This window comes from Paralichthys olivaceus, chromosome 9 (assembly GCF_024713975.1).
Source record: "Paralichthys olivaceus isolate ysfri-2021 chromosome 9, ASM2471397v2, whole genome shotgun sequence".
In the NCBI taxonomy this organism is placed as follows: domain Eukaryota; kingdom Metazoa; phylum Chordata; class Actinopteri; order Pleuronectiformes; family Paralichthyidae; genus Paralichthys; species Paralichthys olivaceus.
This window is the reverse complement of record NC_091101.1, coordinates 13,772,587-13,789,047: the sequence shown is the minus strand read 5'-3', so window position 1 is coordinate 13,789,047 and position 16,461 is coordinate 13,772,587. Positions and strand designations below refer to the sequence as shown.

The window sequence follows — 16,461 nt, the reverse complement described above, 5'->3', positions numbered from 1 at the left end:
CACTTTATAAAAGGTTTAGAAACTGTAACAAATGTCACTCATTATGTATTCACCACTTTGGGTGGGTGAAGTGTTTGAGTTCACGGAACACTTTTGGAGTTTCAAGGGTAAACAGTGTTGCAACCAAATCCAATTTAAGTCAATGGTGACCACTTCTTCAAATGTAAAAAGAAACTACAGAAAAAAAAGTCTCCATACTTGTAGTGTCCTGTGGTGTCTTCTAAATGTCCGTAAGCTCTGACATTGGCATAGTGGTGAGTAGATATGAAGTGAAGTTTCATTTTTGGGTGAACTATCCCTTTAATATGAGCAGCTCTAAATGCTAACACTCCATTCATTAAAACGTTCCCACTTTCAAAGATGTTATCAAGTATGTCGTTTATTTTCACAACCAGCATGATAACTATATAGACATGACTCATTTATGGAGCAATTAGTAAATCCCCATTGTTCTGCAGCTCTGGTGAGTCCTCGTGTCTCTCCCGGGTCATCTAATCTACACACACACACGCGCGCACACACGCACACACACAGTTTCCCTGCTCCCCTCCCTCTCCCCCGGTCTTTAAAGCCTGCAGCCCCGTAGCAGAAGCTCCAGACCCGGGCTCCTGCTCGTGTAGTTGACCGCTGATCATCACGATGACAGCCGTTGTTCTGTCGCTGCTGCTGCCTCTCATCTGCGCCTCCGCCGGACAAGCTCCGCAGCCGCAGCGAGCCTCCGCAGTGAGGGAGTATTTCATCGCTGCTGTGGAGATCGGCTGGGATTATATCTACCTGGAAGATGGTGACTCCGTCCAGAGGTGAACACTTCTTTGTTGAACTTCATCGATCTGTCCCGTCTGTGTTCATGCTGTCATTTTATAATTCAGTGTTCAAAGTTTATTAATCAGTTCAATTCAGTGTCAGTGTATTAAGTCCTGTTACTTTAATTAAAAGTCATGTTTTTCAGAAATGTATTAGAAAATGTTTTAAATATTGTCAACTGAACCAATGTGTTTTTTTAGATGAATGGTATTATTATAATAATTATAATAACAATTATTATTATTATTATTACAAGTGAGACATGGTGAAAGCAAAGTGAGGAAGTGTATACCTCAGATATGTTAAATGTTCTGCTGCTGTCATTCCCGCTCTATCAGCATAAAACCACAATAATAATAATGGGCTTTTTTTATTTTTTATTATTCTAACTTTGGAGTTGGTTTCACTGTGCTTGGTTTTTTAGAGGGAGATCCGGAGACATTCCTCAGAAATACATCAAGGCAGTTTACAGGGAGTACACAGACTCCACATACACTGCCCCCAAACCCAGAGCAGCGTGGACAGGTGGGTGTTCTTCAATCATGGGCCACACTTCTTCTAGCCTAGTTCTGTGTCATAATCACATGTAGATGATATAGATAATAGTCTATCAATGGCCAGTAAACTGTTAACCAAGTATTTCTGAACACATGAAGGAAGAAACAAAAGATTGGGAGCTTGAGGAGATGCAACACATACACCTCAGATTTGTAAAGTTTTTGGTGTTGTTTATCACAACCTTCACTTTGGATTGAAAATCAGTCTTTTAACTGAAAAGATAATGTGACATTTATTGGGATAATTATCGATATCTACTGATATAAACATGTTTATCTTAATATCATTTTGCCATATTGTCCAGCGCTAAACAAACCCTGATAGTTTCTATTCTGATTCAGAGCATGTTTCTTCCTTTTCTTGCTGCTCTTCTTCTCCTCATTCTTCTTATTGTGAATTCTTAAAGTAAGTTGTGTCTGTTGGTTGCAGGTATTCAAGGTCCTGTGATCGTGGCTCAGGCCGGTGACAGGGTGGTGGTCCACTTTAAAAACCTGGCCTCTCAGCCGTACAGTATCAGCCCTGTGGGGATCACCTACTGGAAACAGGCTGAAGGTACTAAGAGAACTGAGTGAGCTGAACGAACATTTAAACTGTGTGAGATCACAAGCTGTACATTAGTCAGCAGCATTCTGTTCTTCTTGGTCAAATAGTGAGCAACAACCTGACTCAGCTTTTTGACTCATACGTTTTTTTAAAATATGAAGTCCCTACAACAGGAAAATGGAAAAACCACAGAACCCTATAAGAGTAACGTTCCAGTGAAGATGTGACTTAGATTGAATGTCAATCTGTTTGAGTCAAAAGTGAATAAAGACTCAGAAAAGTGAAAAAAGAATCGGTTCATGGAAATGTCAAGGTTGTTAATGTACCTTCAATCTAATTATTGGCAGAAACTAACATTAACTAACATCAGATTCTTTAGAAACTGCAGCGGTCAACGGTTATCATTATCTTGTATGTGCAGATTCTGTGCAGCAAGTTAGAGCCAAACTTTTTTTTACGGCACTAAAAAAAATCGGCACAAAACCCACACTTACAGAAATCCAATGAGGTTAACATTTATAATTTGACATGCTTCCTGACCACCAACTAGGCAATGATTGAACATCCCTGATGAAAGAAGCTTTTAATGGTTAATCCCACTCACAGCAGGCGCTGGCGTTTGTCATAATTCTGCTGTAGATGAAGAGTCAGCCAGTTCCTGTAAAACAGCTCATGTCTTCCTGTCAGTGGTTAGATTCTTACAACAGAGTTTTTCATAAGCTGAAAAGCTGCTCCCATCACGTCCAGGAATAATGTTTCATGAAGTAAATCTCATCTCACTCGAATCACAGGAGAGGAGAGGTTAGTTTCTTTTCAATTGTGATTTATTGATTGATTTAATAAATTATTTACTTGTTATTATTTCTATCTGGCCATGTTACTGGAGGATTTTTTTTACCTCTGCTAATTATTGTTTGTAAATTTATGTTTTTCACCTGTGTGTTTGTTTTTAGCAAAATTACACAAAAACAACTGGATGGATTTTCACCAAACTTAGTGGGAGGTAGTGATTAAGATTCCTCTTTATTGTCCCACACACAGCATGCAACATGCAAACATGGGGAAATTTGATCTCTGTATTTAACCCATCCGTGTGAACACAGCACATACAGTGACCGCACAGAACAGTGGGCAGCCATGAAGGCGCCCGGGGAGCAATTGGGGGGTTCAAGGGCACCTCAGCAGTGGTATGGCCCAGGTATGGCCCAGGAGGTGAACTTGCACCCTCTCCAACTTCTGTCCATGCTGGACTTGAACCGGCCCCCCTCCGGTTCCCAAGCCAAGTCCCCAAGTCTCTATCGACTGAGCTACTGCCTCAGTGGGAGGATATGATATCGGTCAGGGGACAACCCATAAAATGTTGGAGCAGATCTGGATCAGGGGTCAAATCCAGGATTTTTTAAATGATCATGCTCCTTTATCTCAAAGAGGATTTTTTTTATTTCATCTTCCAGTGACAATATTTTTCCTGCTTTCACCCTCTTCTACTTCTGAATGAATACAGATGAGTCACAATGTGTCTCCTCTCTCCAGGAGCCGGATATGATGACGCCACAGTGGGTCAGGAGAAGGAGGATGACGCCGTCGCTCCAGGAGGATACTATGAGTACGTGTGGGACATCAGCCCCAAAGACGGACCCACCAGCAGTGACCCCGACTGCCTCACCTACTCCTACTCATCCCAGGTGGACGCAGTGCGAGACCTCAACACGGGACTCATCGGTGCCCTGCTCATTTGCAAATCAAGTCAGTATTTTGAGGAGCAAACAGCAGCTTTGATCTGCAATGATCAGAGACTCACAGAGAGAATTTCTTAGCCTTTCTGTTCTTTCAAAATAGCCTTTTTTTTTATCTCTGGCATTTTATAGTTTATGGTTTGTATTTATCTTGCTCTTTTGCCATTCTGTATGGCTCCTGGTTGGTGGTTTGATCCCCAGCACCTCCAGTCTGCATTCAGAAGAGTCCTTGGGCAAGAACTCAAAACTACCTTTGACACCTGTGCCTAATCATACATCAATTATGTTTAATGCTTGCATCGTGTGTTCTTCCTCAGGTGCCTTCACAGAAGAAGGCCAGAGGAGAAATCCAGCGTTCGTCCTGTTGTTTGCTGTGTTCGATGAGACGAAGAGTTGGTACGGAGCGGTAGGAGAGAGGATCAGCAGAGAGAAATTCAAGAGGAGCTACGGCAGGAAGGAATACCACACCATCAATGGATATGTCAACTCCACGTTACCTGGTAATGCACCAGACTGGAGTTTGTTCCATGAAGTCGCGTTGTAATGTTAAGTGTTGCCAACACTGTGCTCGGTGTATCAGTGGCTGTGTTGAGTGTTGTCTGCACTGGAATTTGGCCTCATTTTCTCTCCCCTCTCTCTATGTGTGTGTGTGTAGGTCTGACAATGTGTCAGGGCCGTAATCATGTGTTTTGGCATTTGATTGGTTTGGGCACAACACCAGAAATCCACTCCATTCAGTTTCAGGATCACTCGCTGCAGGTAAATCAAGTCGTCACATAAAAGTCAGCCACAGATAACAGGTAGAATTGCACTCAGTAGAGCACATGCCACTGCCAAGACAGTCCCCTTTAAATTCAGTCAAGCTGCATCAAATATCACACACTTATACATATCCGAATTATTCCTTGATAAATCAGTGAAAATGTAAAAGAAAGTGAGAAATAGATCCTGGATCCACCCCATGATTTGGTTCGGCACAAAGGAGTTCCAACGAGTTCTTCCCTGACACCATACTGCATCCGTCCACCAAATTTTGTGGTAATCCAGCCTGCAAATTTTGCATAATCCTGCTAATTTACAGATAAACAAACAGAAAAACAAATGCAGATGGAAACATAACCTCCTTGGCCGAGGTAGAAATGTTTTGGGCAAAATATTAAACATGTGAAAAAGTGAAATCAAATGAAAGTTTTATATGTTTACTTCAAAGTCAAAATAGAAAAATAACCAGTGCGTAAAGTAAGTAATGCTTAAAACCAGACGTATCAAAAGTATGAAGCACTGTGTTAAATGTGTTGTTATAGTGGAATAGTAGGCTTCTATGATAGAATAAACAGTCTAAAGTATGCAACATAGCAGATGGTGTAATTGTTTATTTCTTCTCTATACTCAATTTAGTTTTTGTTTGAAAAATAGCAGATAACGATAAAATGGATGACATTTATTTCATATTTATTTTCCTGTTTTTTAACAAACTGCGTTGCCTAAAATCGATTGCCTCTGCTTCGATTTTCCAGGTGTTGACTCATCGTAAAGTGACGATGGAGGTGACTCCCATGACCTTCATCACAGCCGAAATGAAACCCGCTAAGATAGGCCACTTCCTTATCAGCTGTCAGATACATGCTCATCGCCACGGTAACGACAAACTTCTGTTACTCTGACGAAAATGTATTTTATCTCTTCAATCTGAGTCATAACTGCAGTTGTCATGGTGCACCGCTGCTCCCCCCAGATGGTATGAATGCCTTGTTCACGGTGGAGAAATGCCCCGAACCCGTCAGACCGCCTGACCTGCGTAAAGTGAAACATGAGGATTACAGCGATGGCGAAGACGACGAGGATGGAAATATGTTCAACACCATCAACTTTTCATCCAAAAGACAACAAGTGCAAGTGAGATCCAGCGGAGGACAGAAGTCTATTACCTGGAAGCATTATATCGCCGCTGAGGAGGTCACCTGGGACTACGCTCCTCATCTAGAACCCACAGACAGGTCGGAACAATGGAGGTGGAAGATCAGGAAGTGAGTCGCCGACCTGATTTGAATTGTTTGTGATGGAAGTTTCTGTCTCCTTTCTTGGCGTCGTCAGTAAGTTGCAGTCTGGATATTTGCCTGCGCCTCCTCATCACCTGGGTTACAAATATAAAAAGGTAGTGTATGTAGAATACACAGACGCATCTTTCACTAGGAGGAAGAACCCTGACGGGCTACTGGGTCCTCTTCTGAAGGGAAAAGTCAACGACCAGTTTCATGTGAGTGAGTTGGTTCATGGGAATTATGTGAATAAAAAATGTGAGACAAAACAAAAGAAAAGATGATTGTACAAAAAACTTGAAGGTCCTTTTATGACTGTATTTATCTTATATTTGGTTTAAATTGTGTCTCCAGATCATTTTCAGAAACCTGGCCAGTCGCTCCTACAATATCTTCCCCAATGGCCTCACCAAGATCTCGCCACTGCAGAGAACCACAAACGGTGAGACTAAACAACAACAGACGTAAACCAACAGACAGCATCCTAATATTCCTAGTTTAAAAGACATCTTGAACATCCTGAGCTCATTCAAGTTTGTGTATTTTTTAATGAAAATGAATATATGAAGAGAAACAATATCAAGAGGGATTTTCAAATGGTTCAAGGGTTTGATTGGAACACTTAAACAGCTTCTCTGGAGAACCACATCCATATTGAGCTGGATTATTTGTTTCACAACACCATCACATATTAACAAGCCAATCCCTGATCGTTTGTCAATGTAAACAAAGTTCTTGCCAACTGACATCCAAACACATACTTTTGTAACCAGAGATGCTGCTCGGCTATTACAGCACATAAGCTAACAGTCAAGCTAAATCACATTTAATTTGATGAGTTCATTTATGTCCGAAGCCTCACGATAAATCTGAACACTTTGTATTATATATTCACGTAACAAAAAAAATGTCTTTAATATTATCTTATAATAAGATAAGAGGGCAACTATTACATTACATGAAATTTAAAAAAAAGTATAAATGGAATGAAATTGGTGAAACAACACAAAGAAAACATTCATTGTCTCTGGAATTATCTAATTTCTGATGCCAAAAAACTTAAAACATCAATTCCAATGTGAGTTTTATAATGCTATAACCACATTACAACTGTGCACAGCTTGGCATTAGAATCATATATTTGTAATATACTACTGAGTGTAAATACACAAGGGAATGATTTGACAAGAAACTTTAAGCTAATAAAATATCTGTAATGATTTAAGATCATGTTTTAAAGTTGCAACTTATGAAATTCTGCTGTTTTCTGCTGTATCACCTCAAAAACTCCTAACATCACAATTAAATCAATTTCCTCTTATTGAACAGATGCAGAGAAGGACCTGCGCTCTATGGGTGTCCCTCCCAATGCAACGTTTGGCTACATCTGGATGCTAACGACAGATGATGGGCCTTTGGAGGGGGACCCCCAGTGTCTGACCCAATTGTATCAGAGCACCGTCTCACAGGAGAGGGACTTGATGTCCGGGCTGGTGGGCACCCTGCTCATCTGCAAGTATGAAGCTATCGACACCAGAGGACGCCTGGTGAGAAGAATCTGCAAAAGATCCAAAATTATTTGAAAGACATCTTTTCAAAATGTGACTTAATATCTCATGTCTCTTTTACTGGATCTGTTGCTACACACAGTTGGGCCCAGATAAAGAGTGGAGCTTGATTTTTGCTGTGTTTGATGAGAACAGAAGTTGGTACTTTAATGAAAACATGGAGAAGTCCAAACAGAAGTCGAACATCACCGACCCTGAAGTCTACGACTCCAACGTCATTTACAGTGAGTTCATGTTATATGTTTGTTTCTTCTTAAGGATAAGTGGAATTAATATCAGTCTTCAACATACACTATCATAACTACTTTTAATGTCCTCCTCTTCTAGGTGTGAATGGATTCATGTTCAGAGGGCGTCAGTTTGTGATGTGTCAGACTGATGTCACCTTCTGGCACGTGGCCAGTGTGGGCACCCAGAGCGACTTCCTGTCCATTTACTTCACAGGAAACCTGTTTCAGTACCAAGGCCTCTACCAGTCCGTCCTCACCCTGTTCCCCATGACTGGCATGACCATTCCAATGGAGACTGAGCTGACAGGTGAGGTTTTGAACATGTAGCAATCCAACCAGTCTGAGCTAATAATAACTTTTGAGACAGTACCATGTTTCCCCATTAGTAATGTCACAGAGCAATGTTTTTAGAAGTGGATCCCCATTTTGTGCATGTGTACACTGATGATACACATTCGTGCCAATAGAATCACACTATTCCACTGATAAAATACATAACATTGTGCATCATTTGAAACCCCTGGTGGTAGCTTAATAAAAGAATCCCATTTGTCATAATCCACAAATAAGGTATATTCGCAAGAAAGTTCCTCTTCTGTGAGGCAAAGAAAACTTTTCACATTTTTGGAGCATTGAGAGTTAATGCCTCTTCCCAGCTTTGACACCATAGATTGTATTGGTTGAGAAATATCAAGGCTACATGCTACTGTTCTTTCCACTAAGAAAGCGTCATGATTGGGCACACATGAAAACAAAAGGTGTTGATCTTCAGGAGTTGTACAAGTGTACATAGGCAATTAGGCTTCCTTTGTTTCTTGAAGACATTTGACCTTTTCCTGTCTCTTCTCTTAGGTGAGTGGGAGATCAGCGCTTTTGATGGCAACCTGAAGAGCCGAGGGATGACCATCAATTACAGCGTTCGCCTTTGCGAAAACTCATTATTCGATCGAGATGAAGATGAAGATATCTCTGACTATATTGATCAGATCGATCTGCAACCAAGAGGCAGTAGACCTCAAAATCACACAGTATGCAAGGATGATAACAGCACTCTGTCAGGAAACTCTACAGGACAAAATGGAACTCACGCTAAGGGACAGAAAATATGTCAGCTGAAGAGAGTCACAGTAACATCAGCACAAGGACAAAACCCAGACATGGAGTCAGAGGGAGGAATCCCATTGGACATCTTGGAGGAACTAAATGGAGATGGGGGGTGGACAGATGCTAATGAGACTGGACCTGGAGGTGGCAGACAGAGAAGACAGGCGGAGGGAAACTGGACAGATGGAGACATCAGCTCTGGAGCCTCAGAGGATGGAGGAACTGAGCTGGAGATTGGTGGAGGGATTGTCGGAAACATCACGGGCACTGCTGCAGAGGTAAAGTCTGAGGAAAGAAGTGACATGCCAAGTGAAGAGATTAGGTCAAAGGAGGAGCTTGAAGAGAGTAACGAGATCTCACTGAACAGCACCCCACTGCTGACAAGGAAGTTGGTAGCTGAGGAGCCAAGCACTTCAGAGGAAATAGAGAAAAACTTTGTTTGGAAAAACCACATCCAGTCTGGGCCTGAGGAAGTAAGAGTGGACCTGGGACACGACTACTACTCTTCTGACTATAATGATACACAAATAGATCTGTCTCTAGAATATGATTTCTACGGCCAGCAGGTACTATTTTCTATCTGTGTCTTATACATTTATTAAGTATAATTAATTGCAGATACCATGAACCCAAACTCTCCCGGCTCACCTATACCAATGTAAATATTTTTTGTAGGAGAACAGAACAACCAATATCTTTGCCTCAGTTAGCGTGGACCCACGCTCTGGAGGGACCAGATATCGTACTTACTACATCGCTGCAGAGGAGATCCAGTGGGACTATGGCATCAGAAAACCGAATCAAGTCATCGATGACAGGTAAAAATCCATGATATCATCCTGGTTTTGGGGCAAGGTCTGAAGGGAAGTTAGTTAAACATGATGTATAATGGCAAAGCACACTGTTTTTGTTCACAGCATATCAACACTGTCGTCGGCCATTATCACCGGAAGCTCTTAAATCTTGTTGTCTTTCCAAATTGACAGTTGTCAGCATCTTCTTCATGTATGGCACCTCTTCTTCATCCTGACATATTTATATTCTTCCAGTTTTGAGTGTCAGGAACTTCATCAACATGATCATTTCCTATTGGATTTTCACGTGGGCTCATTCAGACATTCTTCCAGACAGTTGACATGTGGGCAGGCAGAAAATGTTCTGAGCGGCTGATGCAAACATTTGTGTTCTCACATAGGACTGGACCTCTGTGCATGTCTGAAAGCATATTGGGTTTGTTAGTTACACACTTTGTTAGTTAGATTAGAAGATCAACAACACTCTCATGTCTGTACACTAAATACAGTTTGAAGGTGAAGCTAGCTCTACCAGCTCGATTCAAGCTATCTTGAAGCTAACCACGGTATCAGCTTATCTTAAGTGGAAGCACGTGGAAAATCTATTTTATAGCTGAAATGATAGGACACATAAGCAGTGTAACTTATGAAAGTTGAATTATTTGAAACAAAATGAGCTTTTCGTAAACTGCATATTGAGCTAAAATCCATCAAAGAGCATGAATTGATTGAGGTGTTAAAGCATCAGTATTGACCCTCCCTTTAGAGAGAAGCGTCGAGTGATGAGGAAGTTCCTGCCCAAGTATAAGAAGGCGGTGTTTCGGGCCTACAGGAATGAAGACTTCCGCCAACCCATTCAGAGAGAAGCGCTACACCAACACCTGGGAATCATGGGACCTTTCATCAGAGCTGAGATCAATGATCTTGTCACTGTGAGTGGGGCTGTAGTAAAATGAAATCATATACAAATAAATAATTTTCTGTCGCTACATCCTCTTTTACATCTGTCATCAAACGTGAGAAATATGTAAACAATTTTGACGTTTCATGAAACAATTGAATTATGAAATAAAGCTATTAAGCTGTTTGTGCCTCTGCATTTTAGATGAGTGTTTGATATAATTTCCCTCTTTATCTTATTCAAGGTGATCTTTAAAAACAAGGCATCCAGGCCTTACTCATTTCACCTCCAGGGAGTGTATGACCTTAGTCAGGGGGCCAGCATAGCACAGACCCATGCCTCTTCTGCGCCACCTGGGGTCCCAGGAGAGCCTGTGGCCCCTGGAGAGATGCGGACCTACAACTGGAGAATAACCAAGAAACAAGGACCCACCGACACTGAGTTTGACTGCAAGACAGGAGCTTACTACTCCAGTGTCGACAAGGTCTGTATGAGTCTCAGCCTTCAAATCTGTCATAGACATGCAGCACAGAGCTGGGAATACCATATTTTTCTGTTTCATCTATCACTGTCCAGCTCAATAGATGTATATATGAAGTTTTTTAAAATTAATATAGTGAAGATTTTTTAAATTAGCTCTCTTCATATTTTTTGTTAAGTATTATAATTGTAGTTTGTATGTTGTTTTAAATAGCAGATGCTGAGAATCTTTGGAATCTCAAATTTATTCTTGTTTTATCCTTTCAATCACAAAAGATTTCCCAAAAAATATTATTATCATTGCTAAAAAAAAACCTTGGCTTTATTCAAATGGTTATAAAACATATTTCCTCCCATGTCCAGGAGAAGGACCTTCACTCAGGTCTGATCGGTCCACTGGTGATCTGTAAGCCCGGCACCCTCCGCACCCGTCAGCGCACACAGCCAGACATCACAGAGTTCTCTCTGCTCTTCCACACCTTTGACGAAACTAAAAGCTGGTACCTGGAGGAGAATCTGCAGCAGCACTGTACCCCCCCCTGCCAGGTCAACATAGACGACCCCTACTACCACATCAACAACAAGTTTGCAGGTAATGATGAGGCAATAAGGTTGATTGTTGGTGTTGTGTCTTAATTAGCCCAACAACTTGTTTCAGCTTGTTTTTCTATAATGCCAATGATTTCTTTTCTATGTAGCTATAAATGGTTATGTGGCTGAGACACTTCCTGGTCTGTTGGTCGCCCAGTACCAGAGAGTGAGATGGCACCTGCTGAATGTAGGAAGTGACGGGGAATACCACGCTGTGCACTTCCATGGTTTACCTTTCACCCTCCACACTGAACAGGAACATCGCATGGGTGTCTTCAACCTCTTCCCTGGTACATACACATACACTTTCATATGTATATACTCGTACATTTATACATGAACCCTCCATCCTACACTCTGTCAGACTTTATATTTCTATTAAATATTATGTTGTCCATCCCATGATCATACAAACTGTCTCTGTCTGCAGATTTGAGTTTCTTTGTCAGTGTCAACCTCAGCAGGTTCTGTCTTTTCACATCAGATGATGAAGACCGATCATTACATTTGAACACATGTAAACATGCTTATTCTAGTTTTCATGGTTATGTTATATAAAGAATCTCTGTATTTCTTTGATAAATGTATTATACGCTGTCTCACATATTTTATTTGTTTATTTGTTATTTTGTGCAGGAGTGTTTGGCACAGTGGAGATGTGGCCCCCTACAGTCGGCACGTGGCTGGTGGAGTGCACCATAGGAGATTATCAGATGGCTGGCATGAGGGCAAAACTACTGGTGTATAATCCACGTAGGTACACGTGTCACATATGTGTGAAAAATATTATTTATAAGGTAATTGGACTTAAAATATATTAGATGACTTCAATATGATGGATGTATGGTGATTGGAATTTTGGAGTGTTTGTTGTTCTTGTTTCCAGAGAATGAATCCTAGATTTAACTTAAAAGACACCTTTGGGTCAACATTTCATCTTTTACCAGTTCCAAGTGTGCATACAATGAAGAATTAATAAATTGGTAGGCTAGTAGCAATGTTTTCAATTTTTTGTCAACTCATTATTACTTATTACTATTGTAATAAGTCCTTCACAGCTTCATGGAGCTTCGGGCTGAGCTGTAGATATTTTGACCTAAAACAAAATAAACTAGACTAGACTAGTGACTCAATTACTCACAGTTGCATTAAATGCTAACATCAGTGCTGTAGCATTTTGAAATCGTCATATAGTAGAATGTTATTGATGAATTTTCAGGGCAAATATTTGTGGCAATATTTGTGGTAAACTTACATTGTAGCACATTTCATAATTTCCAGAAAAGCCCCAACACAGACAATGGGTTCTTCTGCACTGGATAGATTTATATAGTACACTGAGAAATTTGGGAATTTTAAGTAATAATGATGAAAACATGTTTTTCTCTTCCTGACATGTAGGCTGTGTTTTACCTCTGGGAATGAAATCAGGACGAATTGAGGATTCCCAGATTACAGCATCAGATCACATAGGTAAGTCACTTACTTTGTTTTTCATTTTCATTTAACAAGACAAACACACCAAGAAGACAATTAATTCTTGTATATACTTACAGAGAGAGGACATGCTTACCAGTGCACTGGAAATACCACCCCAAGCAGCTTTATGAAATATTAAACCCTGGATATTGGCACAATTAAATGTGATTATAAACATGTTTACATAAATGTGTCCAGATAACTGGGAGCCCGGGCTGGCCAGGCTGGATCAATCAGGTTACATCAATGCCTGGATGGGCAAAAACAGTATGTCATGGATCCAGGTAAACAAACAGTCTGTCTCAGTTTAATCTTGTGTATCTGCCACAGTCTGTGGTGCCTGCATGACCAATGCAAGCCCTGAATTCAATCATGTGATGTAATGTGTTTGTTGTTAGGTGGACCTCCGCCGGCCCACGCTGCTGCATGGTGTGCAGACACAGGGCGTCAGTTCAAAGCTGAAGGACCACTGCATCACAATCTTCAACGTCTCCTACAGTCTGGACAAGAGAACTTGGACCACTTACAAAGGAAATAGAACCAGAAACAACGTACGTCCTCTGCTGTGGTAACATAGCAGGATTAGGCTTCATCTGTATCAGTAATAAAATGTTGATGCTTCAGGAAATTAGTTTCTCAGCAGCAGTGCAGAGACTGAGTCTCAAGTACAAGCAGTCAGAGAACATGTAGTTCCCTGAAAATCAAACAGACCATGTGGCTACTGATGTGATTTCAATTTGTAGACATTGAAGATATTTCTAGAAGCAACGCTAACAATCTGTTTTCATTGTCAGGAAGATTATCCCCCCAGTCTGTACATTTTATCTGTTTGTTTCTTTGTTCCTCTAAAAATCATCACAATTAAACACAAAATAAACTACTGAACCAATTTTCACAAAACATGGTGGAAGGATGTGGGTCAGAGAAGAACCCAATTAGATTTCAATTTTGTCATCTGTCTTTAACATTGCGAGATACAGCGTTATGCAATATTTTCTAAGTCATGGATCTTGATAAAACTAATCAGCCAGTGTTTAGGAATCAAATTGCAAACATATAAAAGATTGAAGATTTTGTAACTGGTAAATTTAGCATTTAACCCCCTTTGCACGTGAACCAAAGACAGAGGTCTGGTTAAGAAGTTATGAGTTGGTTTTTGAAAGTTGTTGCTGGTTGTGTATATGTGTTGTCAGGAAATCAGTGCAAGACAAACAAAAGGACATATTTTTTCCATCAATGAATGAAAGTGCTAAAGTGCTTGTGTGGCTGTGTTTTAGATCTTTGAAGGCACCACGGACAGCTCCAGCGTGAAAACCAATCCATTCTCTCCTCCGTTTGTGGCTCGCTACGTCCGGATTCAGCCGTTAGATTTTAAGCAAAGGCCTGCGCTCCGAATGGAGCTGCTGGGCTGCGATCTCAACAGTGAGTTTCCCCAAACAGTGACATCAATTATCAGAAGTGATTATTTTACTGTGAAAAAAATCAGTGTATATCTGTGTGTGTGTTTGTGTCATCAGGCTGCTCGCTCCCTCTCGGGCTCCAGGAGATTCGGCGGATTCCTGACAGCAGCTTCAGTGCCTCCTCATTTCACAGGTCTCTGTTTGATTACTGGAGGCCCAGTCTTGCCCGTCTCCATCTGGAGGGCAGAGCCAATGCCTGGAGGCCAATGGTGAACAAACACACACATATACTCACAAATACATGTCTGCTGTACATGCACATAGTGTATTATTACACATTATAAATCAGTTATATTATCATCAGCTGCCATGACTTCAGCTCATCTCCCACTGCCTTTGAACAGACTGAATGAGCATAACATGACTTGTTAAAATCGGTGAGTGAAGTTCTTCTGGCCTCAGTCAAGGATCATGATGTCGTCATTGTCAGGTTGATCCTTTCTCCAGATAGTGGGTGCTTGATAAAAATTGAACTTGTAATCTACTTGAAAAAAGTATCATGCATCACAAGACTCGTTCTACGTGTCTTTACCGTCATATTATTTTTGCATTGCAGTTCCTAGTCTCCTCCTGTCTGGAGCTTATCGATTTCACACTTTGCAGCACTGAGCTTTAGAGGTGTGATTTTTCCCTCTGTCAAACTGTTGAGCTGTTATTAAAAGACACACGTCGGACAGTATGGAGCACTTATGAGTATTGGACAGGGGTCAAAAATTGTGGGTCAACTATTATCTGAAATATTTTGCCTAACACAGGGCTTTTATTTGTTACTAGTTCTTAAAGGTTTTCGAGCATGTATTATCTTTTACAGCAGCCACAGCCAGGATTCAATTATATCATTGTTCTCAACATCTTAAATACAGTCTTTTGACCCCTGAGTTGTACTGATTTCTGGGACCCTGGTACATCTGTTTTCTTTAATATGAATATTTTGTCTCCTGAGCTCTAACAATGTTTCCTCTGTTCACTTCATCTCAGAACAACAACCCCCATGAGTGGCTGCAAGTCGATTTGGGGAAAGTCAGACGCATCACAGGGGTCATAACCCAAGGAGCACGATCACTGTTCACCCCAATGATGGTGACAGAGTTCTCAGTCACCTTCAGCCAGGACGGACAATCCTGGAGCAGCGTGTTAGAGGGCAGCTCCCAGAAAGAACAGGTAGACCAAGCTAACATGATCCTGGTTCCTGCCAGCCATAAAAACAGTCCATAAAAGTGCAATGACTAATATTTCACTTATTCCTTCAATTCATCATTAACACAGGCCTAACTCCCAGTTTCCATTACTCTGGATGAGTCACTCTCTGTTAAGGAGCTGGTAGTCCACCATACTATAAAACCATGTTTTTATGTTGTGGTGACAGAAAAACCTTGAAACTAATAAAACATTAGGACAAATATTTGCTTCTTAGTATCAGGCCTTTCAAAAAACCATATCTGTTGAACTCACAGTTGAATACATAAGTCTACAGATTTATTTTTGTAGTTATCTGAAACTCATGGACTTCAGTGTTGGTTTATTACAATTCTTCATCGGCCATTTCTCTCTCCTCCTCTGTCCACCCTCAGATCTTCACAGGAAACAATGAATCAGACGAGGAGGCTGTCACACTGTTCGATCCCCCCTTGTTCAGCCGCTACCTCCGCATCCACCCGCGTGGCTGGATCAACAGCATCGCCCTGCGTCTGGAGGTCCTGGGCTGTGACACGCAGCAGCTGCTCTAAAGCTACAGATCTCACCAATCGCCTGCAGCGGCATTTTAGTAGCAGAGTGTGTTTTGTATTTTTGTGTTTTTTCAGTGTTTGGCAAGTGATGAGTTAAATTGTTATGCAGAGAACTTCTTAAGTTATATATCAAATATTGTATTGGAAAAGCTATTTCTTCTGTAGCCACAACTTTGTTTACATTTTCCCCTTATTGCCAGTGTGGCATTTTATAATTTTAGTTCAGATTAAAATGTATATGTTGATAGTTGATAGTTTAGATATTTGTTTTAAGATAAACACTTTTAAGCTTTGCGAACTGCACATCAAACTTTTTGAATGTAAGCTTGTGTAAATAATAGAGAAGAATGTAAACAGTTTGACTGGCTGTATATCATTAGAAAAGTTGTTTTGTTTTTTTTGCTTTATAAGAATTTATATAAACATTGAATCTACCTACTAATTCCA

General features: G+C 40.8%; 1 protein-coding gene across 3 annotated transcripts; it reads left to right on the top strand.

The window, feature by feature from the left end:
* Window positions 1-165: 165 nt before the first annotated feature.
* On the top strand, window positions 166-16,461 carry f8 (coagulation factor VIII, procoagulant component). Of its 3 annotated transcripts, none has more exons than XR_011244001.1 (27): window positions 166-800; window positions 1,229-1,329; window positions 1,792-1,914; window positions 3,439-3,651; window positions 3,959-4,141; window positions 4,297-4,400; window positions 5,159-5,279; window positions 5,377-5,638; window positions 5,736-5,898; window positions 6,035-6,122; window positions 7,010-7,227; window positions 7,331-7,472; window positions 7,576-7,790; window positions 8,336-9,148; window positions 9,258-9,400; window positions 10,143-10,308; window positions 10,522-10,761; window positions 11,121-11,349; window positions 11,456-11,638; window positions 11,985-12,101; window positions 12,750-12,821; window positions 12,905-13,111; window positions 13,226-13,378; window positions 14,105-14,249; window positions 14,345-14,496; window positions 15,266-15,448; window positions 15,859-16,461. XR_011244001.1 is itself a non-coding variant. In XM_020081115.2 (27 exons), the coding sequence occupies exons 1-27, from the start codon at window positions 640-642 to the stop codon at window positions 16,012-16,014; spliced, it is 4,932 nt and encodes a 1,643-aa protein (XP_019936674.2). In that variant the 5' UTR covers window positions 166-639; the 3' UTR covers window positions 16,015-16,461. The 3 variants fall into 3 exon arrangements, 2 of the variants coding, with proteins under 2 accessions (XP_019936674.2, XP_069387470.1); XM_020081115.2 differs by having other exon boundaries at window positions 7,576-7,785; window positions 8,331-9,148; window positions 13,026-13,111; XM_069531369.1 differs by having other exon boundaries at window positions 13,026-13,111.

Bases quoted from the DNA above. Each gene is read 5' to 3' on its own strand.
- f8 (XM_020081115.2), top strand. From the start codon at position 640: ATGACAGCCGTTGTTCTGTCGCTGCTGCTGCCTCTCATCTGCGCCTCC. The intron at 12,102-12,749 runs GTAGGTACACGT...CCTGACATGTAG, and splicing joins ACTACTGGTGTATAATCCAC to GCTGTGTTTTACCTCTGGGA. The intron at 14,497-15,265 runs GTGAACAAACAC...ACTTCATCTCAG, and splicing joins CCAATGCCTGGAGGCCAATG to AACAACAACCCCCATGAGTG.